Below are 16,831 nucleotides of genomic sequence, written 5' to 3'. Positions count from 1 at the left end.
CCGAGGATCTATTGCGGTTGAACACAGCGCAAAGCGAGATGTAACTCCACCGTATTGCCAAGAATCACGTGAACCACCATGCGGCCAAACATTGCACTTATTAGTGCAGAATGGTCGATCAGATTGAACGTCAACCTCGTCGTCGACGCAAGCTATTGTTGAGCTTCCACTACCACAACCACAAACACACGCTGCACGCCTGCACCAGCCATGGCAGGACCTTCCCGTACGCTTCCCAAAATTGATCCCATAGATTCAAAAAGCATGTGTACTGACTCTACTATCTTGCAGCCCTTCGTCTCGATCCTGCCTACGAAAAGTACAACAGTATGTACACTTCTTTCTCCTACGACACAATGCTTGCCCTCCTCCGCGCGCCTTTGACCATACCTGAAGCCTCCTCGTCGCGCAGAGCCTGGACTAATAGCATATTATTACAGCGTTAAACAAGGATCGGTACAAGTATTTCAAGTGGACACCCCGCACAGCATGGATTTCGTTCATGTATGCCATCGTGGTACCAACTGCGGTGGGCTACCTGTTCGCCAAAACAGATGTGAGGAACCCATCACCACATCCCGCTACAACACCCAGGCGTGTCATCTAACCATGAACAGGGCAAATATGACATGCGCGGCAAGTTGAAGGGAGACACCATCCGGGAATGGTAGACTTATACACTACCGGCGTTTCAGGGTTCTAGACGAACTGGTGATTGAAAATGTACATATGGGCAACCTCAATGAAAAATCAGAGACGAAAGAACCACCCTTTGCAACAGACCTTTTCTATCCTGACCGCCGTGCATGGATTTTGGGCCATCTAGCACCAGATATCCACTCAGCAAAGACGTCTCACATCATCGGAAAGCTCGCAAAGGCTGGACAAAAGCCACTTCAATCACGTAAATCACCGTGTCAAGACGACTCAGGTCGATACTTGCAGTTGTCTCATAACGAGGCGTGTCAAACCCGCCAGGAGTTTGGCAACTCAAGAAAGACTTTCCCCTTCCTCTTATATATTCCTTCACGATTTTCCCAGTTCTATCCTCTTCCACATTCCCAGATGCTCAATGCCCACTTCATCCCATCGGCCGAGGTTGGGGTCTGTGACAAAGCCAAGTTTCCGGTACATAGGTTCCACGTCAACTTGGGCATGCGCAAGTAGTAGACCATTCCAGCCGCCGGGTAGATCATGATGCCTTTCAGCAAGCCATCGGCATGCTTCCTCGGTCAACTTTCGACTCAGTCCTTTACCCCGTGCACTGGCCATTGTCGCCACTCGTCCTAGCTTGAAATATGGTTCCTCTTCCGGGTCCTCGTAGCCATTTGGATGGGGTGCATGAGGGAACGGCACAATTCTGATCACGGACAGAGGTACCTCTTGATCTCCCCCATCTGCTCCGTAAGCCACAAAATGCCATGATCTAGCATCATCGTCGTCCAATTCTTCCTCCACCGGACATTTCTGCTCATCGCAGAATACCTTGACCCGGACATGCATGGCGTCGAGAAAGACCTTTGGGCCAGCTTGTGGAAATGGATCCGCGGGGAACCCTTTGGGAGCAATTGAAGGTCCCGGCGGGGGAATCATGAGTATCTTCACCTCGTCCGGCTTCATGTTGCTAGACCGGTCGATTGCCGAAGCCAATTGACGATTGTAAGATTACAATTGGTGAGCTCACCGATAAAGTTTTGGCAACATGAGGACACCAAGAGGGATGTCTGTCTCGTATATGTTTTGATTCTAGGTAAATACCGAACCAGTTGTCAACGTCCTGTGATCAGACATGGCAATATAGAGAAAGTGAAAGATGTGGACATGGCCTTGTCTCTTGTGATTGGATGGCTGCAAGGCTGAGCATGAAATTGTATGATTGGCTGCTCCCATCATTTTCAAGACATCATCCATGCCTTGCGACAACTTTTCTTCTTTTCTCATGGCGCTCTACTATGACGCCGCCACGGTGTTGGGCACGGATTTGCAAGTTGGTTCTCTGAAATCTCGGGTCTACGATGGATCCCTGGGGCTTCAATCAAAACCCGCTCATCTATACGCCTTGATCTCAGAGACGGCCAAATACGACACCTTCCTATCAGAAGTGATCAACAATGCAGGGATCCTTGCCCTGGAACCCAAGGTAAGCGAACCCGATTACAGATCCATCCCACGACACTGCTCACTGACCAAGGTCTTGCGGCCGCTTATTTAGTTAACTCCCATCCTATGCCTCCTTCTTACCCACGACCACCTTTTCTCCAAGGGCGGCATCGCCGCTTCATCTACCCACCATCTCCGTCAAGCCATAGAGCGACACAAGGCAAGACTTCAAGCGGAACTTACAAAGGCACGTCTGCGGAGGAGATGTGCGACGGTTGAGGAACTCAAGACACTCCTTTCCTCGCAAAAACCTCCCGCCTTTCGGTCGCAACCTCGTTGGGTTCGCATCAATACTTTAAAATCAAGTCTCGACCATGAGCTCTCTACAACGTTCAAGGACTATCGCACAGATGCTTCCATTGCCGAAGTCATCGCAAGCCCAAGCTCGGCCAGGGTACTGACCATCGATCCAAATATTCCAAATCTGCTGGCCATTCCACCCGACACTAATCTTACCGGAACGCGTGCCTATGTCGAAGGATCTATCATCCTTCAAGACAAAGCCTCCTGCTTTCCAGCATACTTGTTATCGGGTGAGCATGATGATCAGCAAGATATGGGGCACTGCATAGACGGATGTGCCGCCCCAGGCAACAAGACTTCACACCTCGCCGCCATATGCCTTGAAAATGGCAGACATGACATCAAGGTTTTCGCATGTGAAAGGGACGGAAGGAGGTCGAGAATTCTACAAGACATGATGAAAAAATCGGGTGCCGAAAGGGTGACGGTGCTAGCGAAGCAGGATTTTCTCGCCCTCAACCCGAACGACTCCCGGTTTAGCGACGTCACACATCTCTTGCTTGACCCCAGTTGCTCTGGAAGTGGCATTGTGGGAAGGGAGGATATCCCTTCTCTGACACTACCTACGGCGGGGAAAGTCGAGAAAGCCAAGGTATCACAACTTGCTTCTCCTACATCCAAACCTAAGAAACGAAAGCGAGGCAACCTTCAGGAAGACGTGCCCGTCGTTCCGGCAGAAACAAAAGACGCTGCGCCTGTGGAGGAAGTCCGCGACACATCTCATGACCCTGTCAGATTGCAGAAGCTATCTTCCCTACAGACCAGGATTGTTGAACACGCATTGTCCTTCCCAGCCGCCGTGCGAGTCACTTATTCGACATGCTCTATCCACATCGAGGAAAATGAGCTCGTGGTGGCGAGAATACTTTCTTCAGCGAATGCAAAGGGATGGCGTCTGTTAAGAAGAGAGGAGCAGGTCGAAGGACTAAGATCATGGAAACACAGAGGGGTGGAGCTGACGACGCAAGTTGCAATTGAAGGTCCCAAGTCTTTAGAGATGTTATCAAGGCTCAGCGAGGCTGATCGAAAAGCCTGCATACGATGTCATCCAGAAGGTGAAGAAGGTACCATGGGTTTCTTCGTCTGTTGCTTCGTTCGTGAAGAAGAGGTGGCTCCCACCATGAATGCTCCGGATCCTGAGTCTGCTTCAATCTCAATTCATGATGAGGATAGCTGGGAAGGCTTTGATGAGTAGTAGAGCGCGACTTGACTATGAAAAATTTGATGCAATCCTCGGCACAAGAACATGCAGGTTCCTTCCTTTGATATTCATATGATATACAAGAGTGGAAGGCTCTCCATCGCCCCTTCCTCCTCGTGCTTCTCCAATCACCCACGCCAAGCCCATCTTTCAACTCCAATCGGAAAGCACGACAGCGATAAATCACATATCACGTGATTATAAACCCTTCCGCGGGCTCATTTCACAAGGCCACCAACATCAGTTGTTCTCTGTCCATAATCTAATCATCAACTACCTGATCACTGCAAGAATCGATCACATAGAGCGCACTCACCTTGATCCTTTGCACAAACTGATTCTCCTTCAGGGCACCAATCTGCATTTCCATCCCAACAGCTTTGCTGTGGTTCATTTGTCAGCAACGACTCGATGACATGGCCATGGTCGTGGTTTACGCTTGAGGTCTTGTCAAGGAATCAGACACACGCCGGATAGCTTGAGATCTGTTTATGTGCAGTTACCAAATCGACTAACTCGAGAAACAACGCTCTCTGGCCAATAAATGCCAGAGAAGTGACAGGATCTCAACATGTACCACTTCAATAGTACCCCAGTGGCGACCCCAAGTCTCTCAGGTGCCACTCATCCACATATTCCAGATTCCCACAAGGCCAAATTGGAGAAACGACAAATCACAAGAAATCGCGCTAGCTATAGCTGTGCGACATGTCGCCGGCGCAAGGTCAAATGCGACAAAGTCCACCCAATTTGCGGGGGGTGCGAGAAGGCTGGTGAGCAGTGCGTATATGCATCTGCCGAAGGCGACGCACAAAAGACAGATGCTTCAAAGCAACGTCAATCACATGGAGAAGAGCCGAAGAAGAGAAAAACGGTTTCTGGTGCCACTGCTCTACCTCCTTCTCCCGAAAACTCTCAGCATGAGCAGTCGTCATCTCCAGCGCATATCCATGCTATCGAAGCCCAGCTCAAACGTCTGACTGCCTTGGTCGAGACTCTGAAGCGTGATGCTAATCACGAACCCGGGCACTTCGATGGTCGTCTAACTCCCGCGTCATCCTTGCCTTCCACTTCCGAGGCTGACTCGGATGATTATCATCAGCTATCAAAGTTGGGCCTGGGTATGTTCCAACCAGATGTGACTGGCTTAAGCAAGCCGCTCTCATCTCTGATGATTCACAACGACGGTAGTCCCATCCAAGAGGATCCTTTCTGGACTCATATTTCGGGAGAGGTCAATGAATTGAACCAAATGATGCACCGCCAGAACAATTCTTACTTGGTTGCGGGGGGCGTCAAGAATCAGAGTTGCCCGGCCACAGTGTCGGAGACCTTGGCTGCAATTCATCCCTTTGCCAATAAGGACGATTTGTTTGAGCCCAACGGTTTCCACAATCTAGCGGGTGTCCCGTCGTACTCAGTTCATAACCTCGACAGTAATTGTCCCGAATGTCGCCATTTACCATTCGCCAAGTCGACTCTCCTGCAGGATATCCCCCTCCAGTCGTTACCCAGTACGGCCAAAGGACACTTGTTAGATCATGGCCCGACGCGTGTCCAAAGTAATGTCCTACTCCGCTGCTGGCTTTCAAATGTCCATCCGTTGCTGCCTGTGCTCGTTCCAACAGATATCAAGTCCATTCATGAGCATTTCTGGGACCGTGTTCATCCAGACCCAGATGCATATTCAAATTATCCCGATCTTGGCCCAGCAGCCTTGATATTCGCCATTTGGTACACCGGCGTGCTTAGTATCTCCGAATCAGGCTTGAAGAAATGGTTCCCAAATACATCAAGAGCAAAGTTGAGTGCCATTTTTCACGATAAGGTGATCCTGGCTCTGCATCTATCTTGTTTCTCACGAAACACAAATCTTCAGACCTTGGCAGCCTATCTCATCATCTGCTCGATACCTGTGGCAGAAGAGGATCCCGTCCAGAGCAGTCTCTATATGCAATTACTAGTGCGTCTAGCGCTATCCATGGGTCTGCATCGAGAGCCGAGTTTGTTCAACATGTCTCCAGCAGAAGAGGGCTTGCGTAGGCGGCTTTGGTGGCAGATCATCCAACTCGACATTTCCCATGTTGTTGCGAGTGGATACCCTTCGCTGATTTCGGACGCCTTTTGCGACACTCGAATCAGCTGCGAAGACAACGAGAAATCTTCCACCGAAGATTCCTCTCGCAGATCACAGTCTTCTGATGCTTCAAGCCCGGCTCCCCTGCATCGTAACGAGATCTACAAAATCTTCTCTCTGGTTGCAAAAGGACGGTCGATCATCTCATGCGCTACGAGAACAGTAGCTTCAATGCACATGGTTACAAGACCACTGACCAATGAAGATATGCAGGAGATCAAGACGATCATTGGCGCGGTTCGAGCGCAGGTAGAAAAGATCATCCATCAAATCCCCGCCAAAGGCCTTCCAGAATCAGGCTTTGTTCCGCATGATAGCCATCGCCAACCGGGGCGAAAGCGTGATACAGACGCGTGCATGGGTGTGGCCGTTGACGATGGTGAGCTTGCATTTTACACAAGTCTGGTCGAAAACCCCAATGCACCAACTCCTTTTGAGGCTTATCATCGCCAAAGATTGGCAGCATTTTACAAGTGGGCAAGAATTACCTTGTCGATGGGTTCGGAGAAACTGAACTGCGCTGCATATGTTCCCTTTTTGAAAAACATAAAAAGCAAAGTATGGAATGTTGCCAGGCAGTGTGCACTACGGGTATCTCAGAGCTTTTTGAGAAAATTGGTATCGCTTGCAGAGGATCCAGATTTGGAACAATTCCGCTGGAGTTGGCTCTTGACTCATGGCCCTGTACAACCGGCCATGATTGTGCTTGTCGATGTCTATGAGCGGCCGCACTCTATCGAGGCAGCCAGGTCACGCGAATTGATAGACCAGGTATTCTCATGGTCTAACCCAGAGCGTGGAATCGTTGGCGGGCCCAATGGAGTCACTGTCCAAAGGCCGCTTCGAGAAGGAGGCGTTGAAGCCTGGGACATGCTTCGAGGTCTACGATCTGCTGCGTGGCAAAAGGCAGGCCTTGAGCCGAGAGTCCTCTGGACCGAGGCCGATCAGATCGAGATCGGTGTTGCGAAGCCGTTGACGGAGACCGAGAAGATCGCTCAAAGTATTCGAGAAGACTCTTTCCGCGACTCGGCACATGGTCATGTTCACTTTGAGCCGGCCTCGGCGAGCGCATCCACCCAGGCCACTAATTTGCCGAATCTCCATCCATCGATGAATCCCACCGAGGACGAACCCCTTCACGAGCCTGATTCAGGACAATATGTCAGCTCAAGAGCTCAAAGAAACCATTTCCTCCATCAGATTGAGAACGACCAGACACTGGATCCCAAGCGAGGGCTTGCTAGACTTGCTCATCAACAAAGAATGCCATTCCCGCTGAGTGGGAAGATGGAAGCATGTTCGGGACACGCATCAAACCACGAAGCTGCTGGCGCACACCTGATAGTGCTCAATGAACATGTGCCACGTCCGTCGCGAATACCTGTTGCGCCAGACACGCTTTGGCAGTCCAATCAGCCAGTCCAGAGTGGACATTCGCAGCCAGTTCCCCAAGCCAGCGGACTGTCGAAGCGAGAAGGTGTCCAGACTGAAATTAACTCTACCATTCCCACGAACCATGGCGCCGTCAATCGTTCCACGTCCCTGGATGAACCCATCAAGCCTGTAGTCAACTCTCGGCTAGAATCCAACGCTCCAGCTCCACAGTCGGATGCGTCGATCCTTGATTTAGGCTTTGACTGGGAGAGATGGGATTCGGTCTTTGGACAGTATTCAGGATTTACCGAGATTATGGAAGATGTTCAATGGAATGAATGAATGAGGAAAGCGACTAATCGATGATGAACAGGTGGCTGGCGATTATCGTTGATGTCTGGATTTAGTGATGTCTATCTATCACCGAATCCCCACCAACGAAACTAATGGGGTTCCTGCTTCGGAATCACAACGGACCGAGAAATTCCGCGTCCGCACTCGCAATCTGGACCAACGCAACCATGCTAACACTTGTTGTCCGTCAGTCATGTTGGCTTGTTTCTGTGTCTTGCTTTCGGTTGAAAGGCGGCTGAAAGTAAATTGCGATTTAAATGATCAAGCAATTATGTGACTAAGGTATCTATATCCAAAACATGCACATAACACAAACATATTTGTACACAAGACTAATAGGTATCTATTTAAGTATCGGGACCTCCCTCATGTTACCATTGGGTATCCTCATTTTGTCGTGAATTGAGACTCTGTAGCTAACCATGTCTCAAAGTTCTTCAAGCCTGGATACTGTTTCTTCAGAGCTGGGATATCCACGCCATAGCCATCTGTTTCGAACCACTTATACATATCATGGAGATCCTTGTTCATCCAAAGGATAAACCAGGCAAGGAAGCCAAACGTCGTAGGCAGAGTCTGGCCCGTTTTACGCTCATAGATCTTTTTGAATTGATCAAAAGTCAACTCGTCACCGGCCAGTGAGATACACCGGTTCCGCCATTCTTCAGGGTGAAGAAACGACTGTGCTGCAAAGTGACCGATGTCACTGGTTGCTATCAATTGCAGCGGCTTCCCTTTCAACATGTTGCGTAGTAGTGTCGCAAATACCTTGCCGAACATGCCGGGGACGAAGTTCTCTAGGAAAGCAACGGGTCGTAGAACAGTATAGGTCATATCGCTGTTTCGTGTTTTGTTGAACAAGTGTTGCTCAACGTGGTGTTTGGTGATGAAGTGGCCGACATTGGTGGGGTTCTCGCCGGACAAACGTTCTCCACCTCTGTCTACGGAGCTGTATACAAAATGCTTGATGGAGTTGCGTAGGGAAGCGTCGATGAGTGCTTTTCCTTGACGTTCTTCGGTGTCGTCACCCGCTTTTGTGCTGGCGAGCTGTTGCAATTGTTAGAGGGTTTCTTCAGATGCTGATATTGTGGGGTGTACTCACCTGGACACTAAAGACTCCCCATATCGGCACGGAGGTTGTCTCTTTCGCTGCACGGAAGATCTCGTCTGGATGATCGAGATCGCCACCAACCAGCTTGATATTGGGGGATTTTTGTGCCAGTCTCTGTGCACTGGCTGAGGCGGGGTTGCGTGTCAAAGCCAAGTACTGAAAATCAGCCTTTGCGGAGATCAATGCTTGTAGCACTGAGCTACCTTGCTTTCCGGTGGCTCCAGTCACGAGAATTGCTCTTGACATTGTGGCTTTTCGAAAAGGGATTGCAAGTAGATCGATGGAAACTTTGTAGGAAAGTATTGGCCGATGGGGGATCGATGTGGATCTTGTTGGTTGCGAGGATGATTGGTTTCGTTAAAGCCAATGGGTACGGTGCGAACCTATATACCCTCTTCCTGCGCAAATATCACTCTGTGCCAGTTGTGTCAATTACCAATCCTGAACACAACAAGATTCATGGCTGACAGAAACCGGAATTTGAGGTTCCGAAGTCTCTTGGCATTCCGGTGTAGTTGATTTTTGAGGGTAAATTCAAAGACTTGAAAGAAAAGCAGGCCAGGCTTTGTTCAGTCCTGCTTCGGAATTCAAGCCTCCGAACCCACGTAACCAGCCGGCCTTTTTCGTCATGGACAACTCGGTCAACTATGCGAGTGCTGATCAATCAAGCGGAGAACAATCAATATCGATGCCGTCGGGATCTCCGCGCGCCATTAGAAAAAGGAGCGCATCCACCCTGGGTCATCATCCATCATGAAACTGTCCATTTGGCGCATGGCTTCTTCATCGAGGAAAAAGTCACTCCAATCCGTTTGGGCATAGGTCGATGGGTCATAGACTGACCCCAAATTTGTTGCCGAATCATGACCCCCGCTCATGGTATTCCTGCTCGAGCTAGGAGTTGCAAGTGCACGAGTGCTTGTATCATCATCCGCCCCAGTTAATATTGCAGCATGGTCGGAGCTTCGGCCAATTAACTCGACGATATTTTCACCTGGAGCTGCGTCGCAATCACCTTTGGAATGGAGGCAGATTGCACGTTTCTGAATGGCATACTTTCTCATGTTTCTGAAAGCCCCGGAAAATGACTTGGCTTGCGGCAGGTACCCATTTGCTGCAACGATGTCTATTTTGTCAGCCATGGCCTCAAGCAAGTCGACGATGGAAGGCGGTGGACGTGCTGCATGGTCTGTATGGGTTTGCGCCATTGACTGAGTCAGGTGTCCAGTTTTGATCAAGAGAAAGGCGGCAAACATGGTCCAGATCAAAAACATGTTTGGAAGAGAGCGGCAGATGGAATCTTCGAGGTTCAGGTATAGGTCCAAGGCAGCGCGAGCCGAAGCTAACCCAGACAGGATTGTGTCAAGATGCCAGGGCGTAGCTGATGAGCATAATCCATCCGAGGTGCCATGCTTCAGAGTGGCTGATTTAGTTCGATAGGTAAATGTATTCCAAGAACCCCGGACAACAGTCATATGCAGCATAAAATCTCCAAAAAGCATGGCAAATTTTTGAAGTCCTGTTCGTGGTCAGTCTGGAGGTTCCAAAGGCTGAAAGCTGATAGGTGCGGTCTTACGTGAATCTCCCGAAAAGACAAGTTTGGAATTCAACGTGGACAGACGTTTTTGGAACAAGTCAAACTTGAAGCGGACGTTTGTAGCATCATAAGTAGAGGTAGATCCATTGGAAGGGATTGTCGAAGGGAAGACATTCATGACATCTTCGATTAGCTGTTGGAGTTGAATGAGATAAATGAACCATTCATCGTCGCTGTCCGTTGATGATCGCTCGGAAAGGACAGAGATACTCTGATCTACCCCAAGTTGCCCAAATATCAGACAAGGTTGGTACACTATCGAGGAGCTACTAAATTAGAGGTCAGAAGATTTGGTATGTGAGCGGGCGCAGGAATTCTCACGTAGATGCTGCATGCCAACATGCCAGCCAAGTCCGAGCCTTTCCGTTGGATAGGTCAGGGTCTTGAGAGTCTTGTTGGTTAAGCTCATGGAGACCAAGATCGTAGCTCATTGCAACGGCAGCAGCTATGTACTGAGTTCGGATGGATGAGTGGGTGCCGGGGGTTCGGATATAGTATTGTGAATAAAGAAGCATTGCTTGGACAAGGTCAAGTGATTGAGTTCCAAGAATAAATACATGGCGAACAAGTTGCTCATGCAATTCCAAAACGAGTCGGGGTTCAAAGGACGGTAGAATCGATGCACTAGCAATTGCAAGAATGGCTAGAGTCAGCAACGGCCTCTTGGTCCTGGTCTGTTGGAGGTCGTTCCCTTCTTTGAGACGGACAGTAGGAAAGATTGGACGCTATGTATGGTCCCAGTCAACTCATGTACACACATTGAGGAAAAGACTCTTGCGGTATTGCATAAGAGGCTTACCATTGAGGTATTCCAGTGGTTGAACAGTACTGCAGCTGTAGGTAAGTCGACAATGCCCTGGTCGATCGCGTCGAGATATTTGACACTCGGCGAGGTTGAAGTATTGCCTGATGAGGTTGCATTGGCAGGATGAGGAAGATGAGGTAGACTGGACACGATGGGTGCAGGAGGTATTGAAGCACGGTTTGGCTGTCTCAAATGGGACGAAGGTGACGGTGAAGCTGTCAAATGATCATGTTGAATGTGATCTTGTTGACCTTTGGCCGCAAGAGCATTCGTCAAGGTAGCAATCTTCTGCTCGAGTTCTGAAAACTTTTCGGAAGCTTTTAGGCGCGGCTTGATAGGGCCTGGCATCTATGGCAATAGCTATGAGGATGCCTGACTGGAAAGCAGTGGTTAGGCCAACTCACAACACAATCCCTTGACCGTTTGATGCAAGCCTGACATGATAGTGAATTTGGAGCAGGGAGACACTTTGTCTTGGTGGAGCGACAGGCTATGCATGCCCGTGAGTATTTCTCCCGTTTTGATCGGCGTTCAATGGTCTGTTTGTCATGGGAATTGTCCATTTCGACAACAGGGTCATGGACTCTAGCCATGGCTAGGTCAGGGTGTAGCAGAAGTCTGGGCTAAGCAAAGATGCTTGCGGAGTGTCTGCTTGCCATGACAGACACAGAGATGGATCTGGTGTGGTATGCTTGACAATCAAGGGAACCAAGGGCAGTAAAACACGAGAAGAGTGATAAAATGATGGCCACAGAAGCTGAGGTCGGTGATTAGAAAGAGAATGAATGCAGAGCATCTCTTGATGGACGTTGAGGAAATTAGTCAGACGACCATCTTCGGAGCAATCTTATTCCGATTTCCGACATTCTATAAAAGTGGCAGTTACGACACACATACTACACTTGTGTGTCACTCCTTCCTTCTTGCCTCACCACTTTGATACACGTGGTCATGTGTCGTGTCTTCACGTGGAAGGTGTGAATTAATGTCGTCGGTCATTCTTTCCTGCCATGGAATATGCCACGTCATCAATAATGAACGACCTCAACGACGTCCTTCACGGCGAGGAGAGACATGACAACGAGGTCGAACATTGGACATTCACAGTCTCTACTCTCCAGCCCACAATTTATAGGGATTCAAACACATGATCCCAATCACATGCCCTTCTGGTCTTCATATGCACCAGTGATAGTCTGGCTGTTACGACCAGTATGATCCAAAGCTGGCACAACACTCTATCGACCTACCATGCACAGATTGTGACGACACGAAGGCGAATTCAGTCTGACACAATACCCCATCGACTCACCACGCACATGGTATGATAATCTGGATATAAATATGAGTCACTCCGTCTGCAAAGAATTATCTACAAATATATCTTTCATCTTTCCTGTTCCTCCTTGGTCCACGATCTCGACCTCAACCCAAGCCCTCAAGTGCCTATCAAGATATTGAAAGCTTGCTGGTGAACAATTTCATCATCCTTGTCCTCTATCACACCGCTCAGCTTTCCCACGGTCTCAGATTGACTTCGAACAAGTTCATCATTCTTGTTCTCTATCACACCGCTCAACTTTCCCGCGTTCTCAGATCAACTTGCAAAATGGATTATGTCGATGACCATAGTTACTCCATACCCGAGGTCAGAGTCGGGGTCGATGCCGTCTTGGCTGCGATGCGAAGCTCTCGGTAAGTACAGGAAAAGGAGTCCCAGAGGCTGGAAAACACCTGCTAACCCATCACAGCAATCCGGATCCAACAAAAGTCTTGATCAGTGTCAAGAGCAGACCGCGTGAACGGACCATATACGACGAGCCGAACCAGCTGATTACCTTCCATGTCCCGCGACACCTCCTTACCAAACATTCCAAGTTTTTCCATGCACGACTCAGAACCACTGATGCTCAAGCCCGCGACTTCACCATAGATCTCAACACATATTGTGGCAGTTTCCAGGTGTTCCTTGTCTGGCTCCTGTATCGGGAACGGATCTGTGTCAGGAAATGCCAAAGAGGTTCAACCTACTATGAAGTGGACAAGGAGCTAGGTCCAACTCCAACTGACTATGAAATGAACGGGTGGATGCATGACTTCTACCTGGACGAGCAATATGAGGGGCACCTTCCCGAATTGTGGGCTCTGGTTATGAAGCTTGAGTGCAGGGCTTTCCAAAACCATATCATGACCACCATGTATATCTTCTTGGATCTCGAGCCAAGTGAACCACAACTGCTAGACGTCATAGCAGGCTTTGTCGCACATCCGTTCAACCTAAAGGATTCGCTGGCTTGCAACATGATCATCGACATGCTAGCCTCATGGGGTCCGCGAGGCGGCGACTGGGCAGGATACTTGGCTGCCGAGAATCTTCAGGCAGACTGGATGACGGAGCAACCTGAGGTATTTGACAGGCTTGTACGACGAACCTACTGGGTGCACGCAATTGGCTCCACCATCAAGATTGACCCCAGTTTCTGCCACCGATGGCATTTTCATGATTCTGAGGACGAGATTGAACAATGTGGAACATTCCCTAACAATGGTTACCCTCTCCAGGAGGTAATGGAGGGGATCGAAAAAGCAAAGGCGATACGAGCTATTTTTGAGACATCGGTCCGCGAGATGACTGTTACGTTTTCGTCCAACGCATGATATCAGGTGAGGGTGGCAGGTGCTTTTCTGGAGGACCGCGGGAAGTTCCAATTTAAGCATTTTGGGGCAAATAGGAGCGCTGGACAGAGAGATTTGTTTCAGGACTCTCCTATTACATGGTTACAGACTGCGTTTGCATTAGACTTTGGATGAACATTCACAAAAACAAGTCTTTGATTGTGATGAGAGATCAAGGCCAGCTAGGTTTCAAGTGCCATCATTCACGAGAGAATGACCAATCAATCTCTGATAGATAATCATATCATGTCCTCCATCATCAGCCTTTCCTATCCTTTTTCTTCTTTCCACCAGCCGACGAACCACCACCTCCCAAACCTGGCATTCCACCCATTCCACCCATGCCTCCCATACCTCCCATACCTCCCATCGCACCCATCATACTCTGCAAAGCACTCATATCAGGCATACCACCAGCTCCCGCCCCACCCGCCCCAGGCGGCAACTGACCCGCACTTTGCGCCTGACGAAGTTCCTCCATAGCCTCCTTGAAGAAATCATCCTTGACCCCACCACCACTCACCGCCGGTGAATGAACGGGAAGAATCGAATTCATCTTCCAACCCCGAGGACGCGGCACTTCCGTCGAAGTGAAATTATCCGGAACCGGCAGACCCTGAATCTTCAACTGAAGAGGATCATCCGGTAGGGTAGGATTCTCCTGAAGAGATTTCGCCATCAGGGTATACAAGTGGGATTTATTCTTGATGCGCGGATGGAGTGGTTGGTGGGTTGTTTTGTCAAAGAGTTGAATCCGCACGCGACCTGGATTCGCCCAGTCTTTCGGATGGGTTTTGTCTGGTTCGAATGCCATAGGGAGGTTGCGCTCTCCGAATGCATCTTTGGCGGCGGCGAGGAGGTTATATGCGAGTGGGTTGGCGACAGCGAGTTTTCGACTTACTCGTCGGCCTTGGGCTCGTGTTCGTGTGCTGTCGAAGTAGACGGGGTAGATGGTTTGGTAGGTCTTGACGGCTTCGCGTGCGGCTTGTTGCGACGCTTGTTGGGATGCGCTGGGTTGGGGTGGCGGTTGGAATAATGTAGGGTTGGGTCCTCCTCCTGCTCTAGATGTCGATGAGGTGGTGGATGGTTTGCTCTGCGAGGAGGAGGTGGGTTGTAATGTCGATTGGATGATGGAGTCGTCGTTGTCGGGGAGGAAGTTGGAGGGGTCATCGATTTCAGGATCGGAATCCTCGACTTCTTCTATCCTGGCGTGTGACATGATAGGGGGGATGAGGAGAGGTAGACGAGGAGTGTATTGGTAGGACAATTTGTCGGAGGGTCTGGGGTGAAATGTAAAAGCTGTGTCGCCAGAGGTGTCGTTCTCTGTGAACTTGATCTTTCTTCCACCTCGTGTCAATGAGATAAGTTGAGTCGACCGTGCGGAGTGACGGTCAAATGTGGGGAGGAAATGGCATTGGAAAGAGTCAATGTTTGGCTCTATTACTTGGCATATATTGGAGGGAGAATCATTCGGTGGAGTATTAACGGCGAACAACAATATACACTACACACGTAAGATCATATTTGAAACAACAACTCAAGAGTCTCTATTCCATCTACTCAACATCCCACACTTCATCCTCATTATTCCGAATATACGGAATCGGCAATTCCGAACTCCCCTCATATTTCTCCTCCGTAATTGTCAGACCATTGCCCAGGAAAGCGAAGATATTGCCTGGATCTCGATATTCGATTTGATAATGTTCATACCTTGGCCTCTTCATGAACTTAAGATGATGCAAAAGACTTCCTGGCCAGATATACACCCGACCACCGGGTTTATTATCCTTGTACCATGAACGGCAGTCTTCCGCCCAAACAGATGTCTTTTTATGCCATGCGTCCATGTAGAGGTTGAGTTGAGTAGTGACATCTTGCCTTGGAACCATGGACCGAATCCCATCTTCTTGCATCTTTCGGCAACATTGCACGATATATTCAATTTGGACTTCATGCGACGGGAGGGCACAGCCTTGACCCCAATTACCTCGTGGACCATTTACGACAAAGTAATTAGGAAACCCGGGTGCGGCGATCGAGGCATAGATATTAGGCTCGGTTTGGTCTTGCATGACCTGCCCACCTGCTCCGGTGAGTTTGAAGTGAGGGAGATACTGGACCTTGAATCCGGTGGCGCAAACCAGGATGTCGACATTATGGGTCTCACCGTCGGCGGTAACCAGACCTTGAGGCGTGATTTTGGTGATTTCGCTAAACACACAACGCACATTCTCTTTTCGCAAAGCTTCGAGATATCCTTCTCCGGGAGTCAATCGCCGACATCCAGGACTCCAATCGGGAATGAACCGTTCTTTCAGATCCTCGCGGTCGCCCAGTCGTTCGGACATTTGGTCTTGCATCATCTTCTTTGCTCCGATATTGTATGGGTGGCCGCGGAAAAACATTCGAAACCCTCCCACCACCGACCGCTCAACAGCCTTTCGATACTTTAAATGATAGTCCGGATCATCGCGAAACTTCTGCTTCTCTTTCTCTGTATAATGATGCTTTCCAGCAGCGTGGGGTTCCATGGCTTCTGGATCAGCTTCCTTGTTAGAGACCTGAGCCCCAAATTGAGGGCCAATGTAAGTCTGGTTTCTCATAAACACCGTTAGGTGTTTTGCCGTTTCGGCAAACTTTGGCACCATTTGAATGGAACTCGACCCAGTGCCAATGACGGCAATCGTCTTATTCGACCAATCGAGCGAAGTATCCCACGCTGCCGAATGCGCAAGCACACCTTGAAAATCATGTAACCCCTCAATGGTAGGCCATTTCCATTTATTCACCACCCCAGCACCATTGACCAACACATCGCAAGTATCAACAAAAGTCGACCCATCCTTTCGCTTCAGCTCCACCTTCCACTTCCCTTGACTTTCATCCCAAGTCGCCCCCAGCACTTCAGTATCGATTTGAACATATTTCTCCACGCCGTATTTCTTTGCAAAGGACAGGAAATACTCCTGGATCTCGTCTGAATAACTATAATATCCACTCCAATTGGGATTGGGTTCGAAGGGGAAAGTGTACGTGTGAGCTGGAATGTCACACGCGCATCCGGGATACCGGTTCTCGTACCATGTACCGCCAATGACGGAGTTTTTCTC

At 49.4% G+C, this 16,831-nt stretch overlaps 8 protein-coding genes across 8 annotated transcripts; 4 read left to right on the top strand and 4 right to left on the bottom strand.

The window, feature by feature from the left end:
- Window positions 1-143: 143 nt before the first annotated feature.
- Window positions 144-1,038, top strand: PV10_01092 (uncharacterized protein). The gene is made up of 4 exons (XM_016365255.1): window positions 144-226; window positions 292-327; window positions 441-556; window positions 618-1,038. The coding sequence occupies exons 1-4, from the start codon at window positions 211-213 to the stop codon at window positions 669-671; spliced, it is 222 nt and encodes a 73-aa protein (XP_016228904.1). The 5' UTR covers window positions 144-210; the 3' UTR covers window positions 672-1,038.
- PV10_01091 (uncharacterized protein) lies at window positions 732-1,769 on the bottom strand. The gene has a single exon (XM_016365254.1). The coding sequence runs from the start codon at window positions 1,618-1,620 to the stop codon at window positions 1,027-1,029; it is 594 nt and encodes a 197-aa protein (XP_016228903.1). The 5' UTR covers window positions 1,621-1,769; the 3' UTR covers window positions 732-1,026.
- Window positions 1,770-1,939: 170 nt separating this feature from the next.
- PV10_01090 (uncharacterized protein) lies at window positions 1,940-3,701 on the top strand (the record flags this gene model as incomplete). Its single annotated transcript, XM_016365253.1, has 2 exons — window positions 1,940-2,140; window positions 2,213-3,701. The coding sequence occupies 2 exons, from the start codon at window positions 1,940-1,942 to the stop codon at window positions 3,656-3,658; spliced, it is 1,647 nt and encodes a 548-aa protein (XP_016228902.1). The 3' UTR covers window positions 3,659-3,701.
- Window positions 3,702-3,940: 239 nt separating this feature from the next.
- Window positions 3,941-8,044, top strand: PV10_01089 (uncharacterized protein). Its single transcript, XM_016365252.1, has 2 exons — window positions 3,941-7,811; window positions 7,882-8,044. The coding sequence occupies exon 1, from the start codon at window positions 4,236-4,238 to the stop codon at window positions 7,515-7,517; it is 3,282 nt and encodes a 1,093-aa protein (XP_016228901.1). The 5' UTR covers window positions 3,941-4,235; the 3' UTR covers window positions 7,518-7,811; window positions 7,882-8,044.
- PV10_01088 (uncharacterized protein) lies at window positions 7,917-8,886 on the bottom strand (the record flags this gene model as incomplete). The annotated part of the gene is made up of 2 exons (XM_016365251.1): window positions 7,917-8,576; window positions 8,632-8,886. 2 exons carry the CDS (start codon window positions 8,884-8,886, stop codon window positions 7,917-7,919), a joined length of 915 nt encoding a protein of 304 aa, XP_016228900.1.
- A 467-nt stretch (window positions 8,887-9,353) lies between these two features.
- Window positions 9,354-11,635, bottom strand: PV10_01087 (uncharacterized protein; the record flags this gene model as incomplete). The annotated part of the gene is made up of 5 exons (XM_016365250.1): window positions 9,354-10,159; window positions 10,217-10,506; window positions 10,559-10,962; window positions 11,037-11,390; window positions 11,447-11,635. The coding sequence occupies 5 exons, from the start codon at window positions 11,633-11,635 to the stop codon at window positions 9,354-9,356; spliced, it is 2,043 nt and encodes a 680-aa protein (XP_016228899.1).
- Window positions 11,636-11,966: 331 nt separating this feature from the next.
- Window positions 11,967-13,970, top strand: PV10_01086 (uncharacterized protein). The gene is made up of 2 exons (XM_016365249.1): window positions 11,967-12,737; window positions 12,794-13,970. Exons 1-2 carry the CDS (start codon window positions 12,652-12,654, stop codon window positions 13,698-13,700), a joined length of 993 nt encoding a protein of 330 aa, XP_016228898.1. The 5' UTR covers window positions 11,967-12,651; the 3' UTR covers window positions 13,701-13,970.
- On the bottom strand, window positions 13,818-15,059 carry PV10_01085 (uncharacterized protein). The gene has a single exon (XM_016365248.1). It carries the CDS (start codon window positions 14,935-14,937, stop codon window positions 13,978-13,980), a length of 960 nt encoding a protein of 319 aa, XP_016228897.1. The 5' UTR covers window positions 14,938-15,059; the 3' UTR covers window positions 13,818-13,977.
- Window positions 15,060-16,831: the final 1,772 nt, after the last annotated feature.

This window comes from Exophiala mesophila (genome assembly GCF_000836275.1).
Source record: "Exophiala mesophila strain CBS 40295 unplaced genomic scaffold supercont1.1, whole genome shotgun sequence".
NCBI lineage: Eukaryota > Fungi > Ascomycota > Eurotiomycetes > Chaetothyriales > Herpotrichiellaceae > Exophiala > Exophiala mesophila.
Note: the sequence above shows the minus strand (reverse complement) of the source record. Positions and strands in the feature narration are given on the sequence as shown.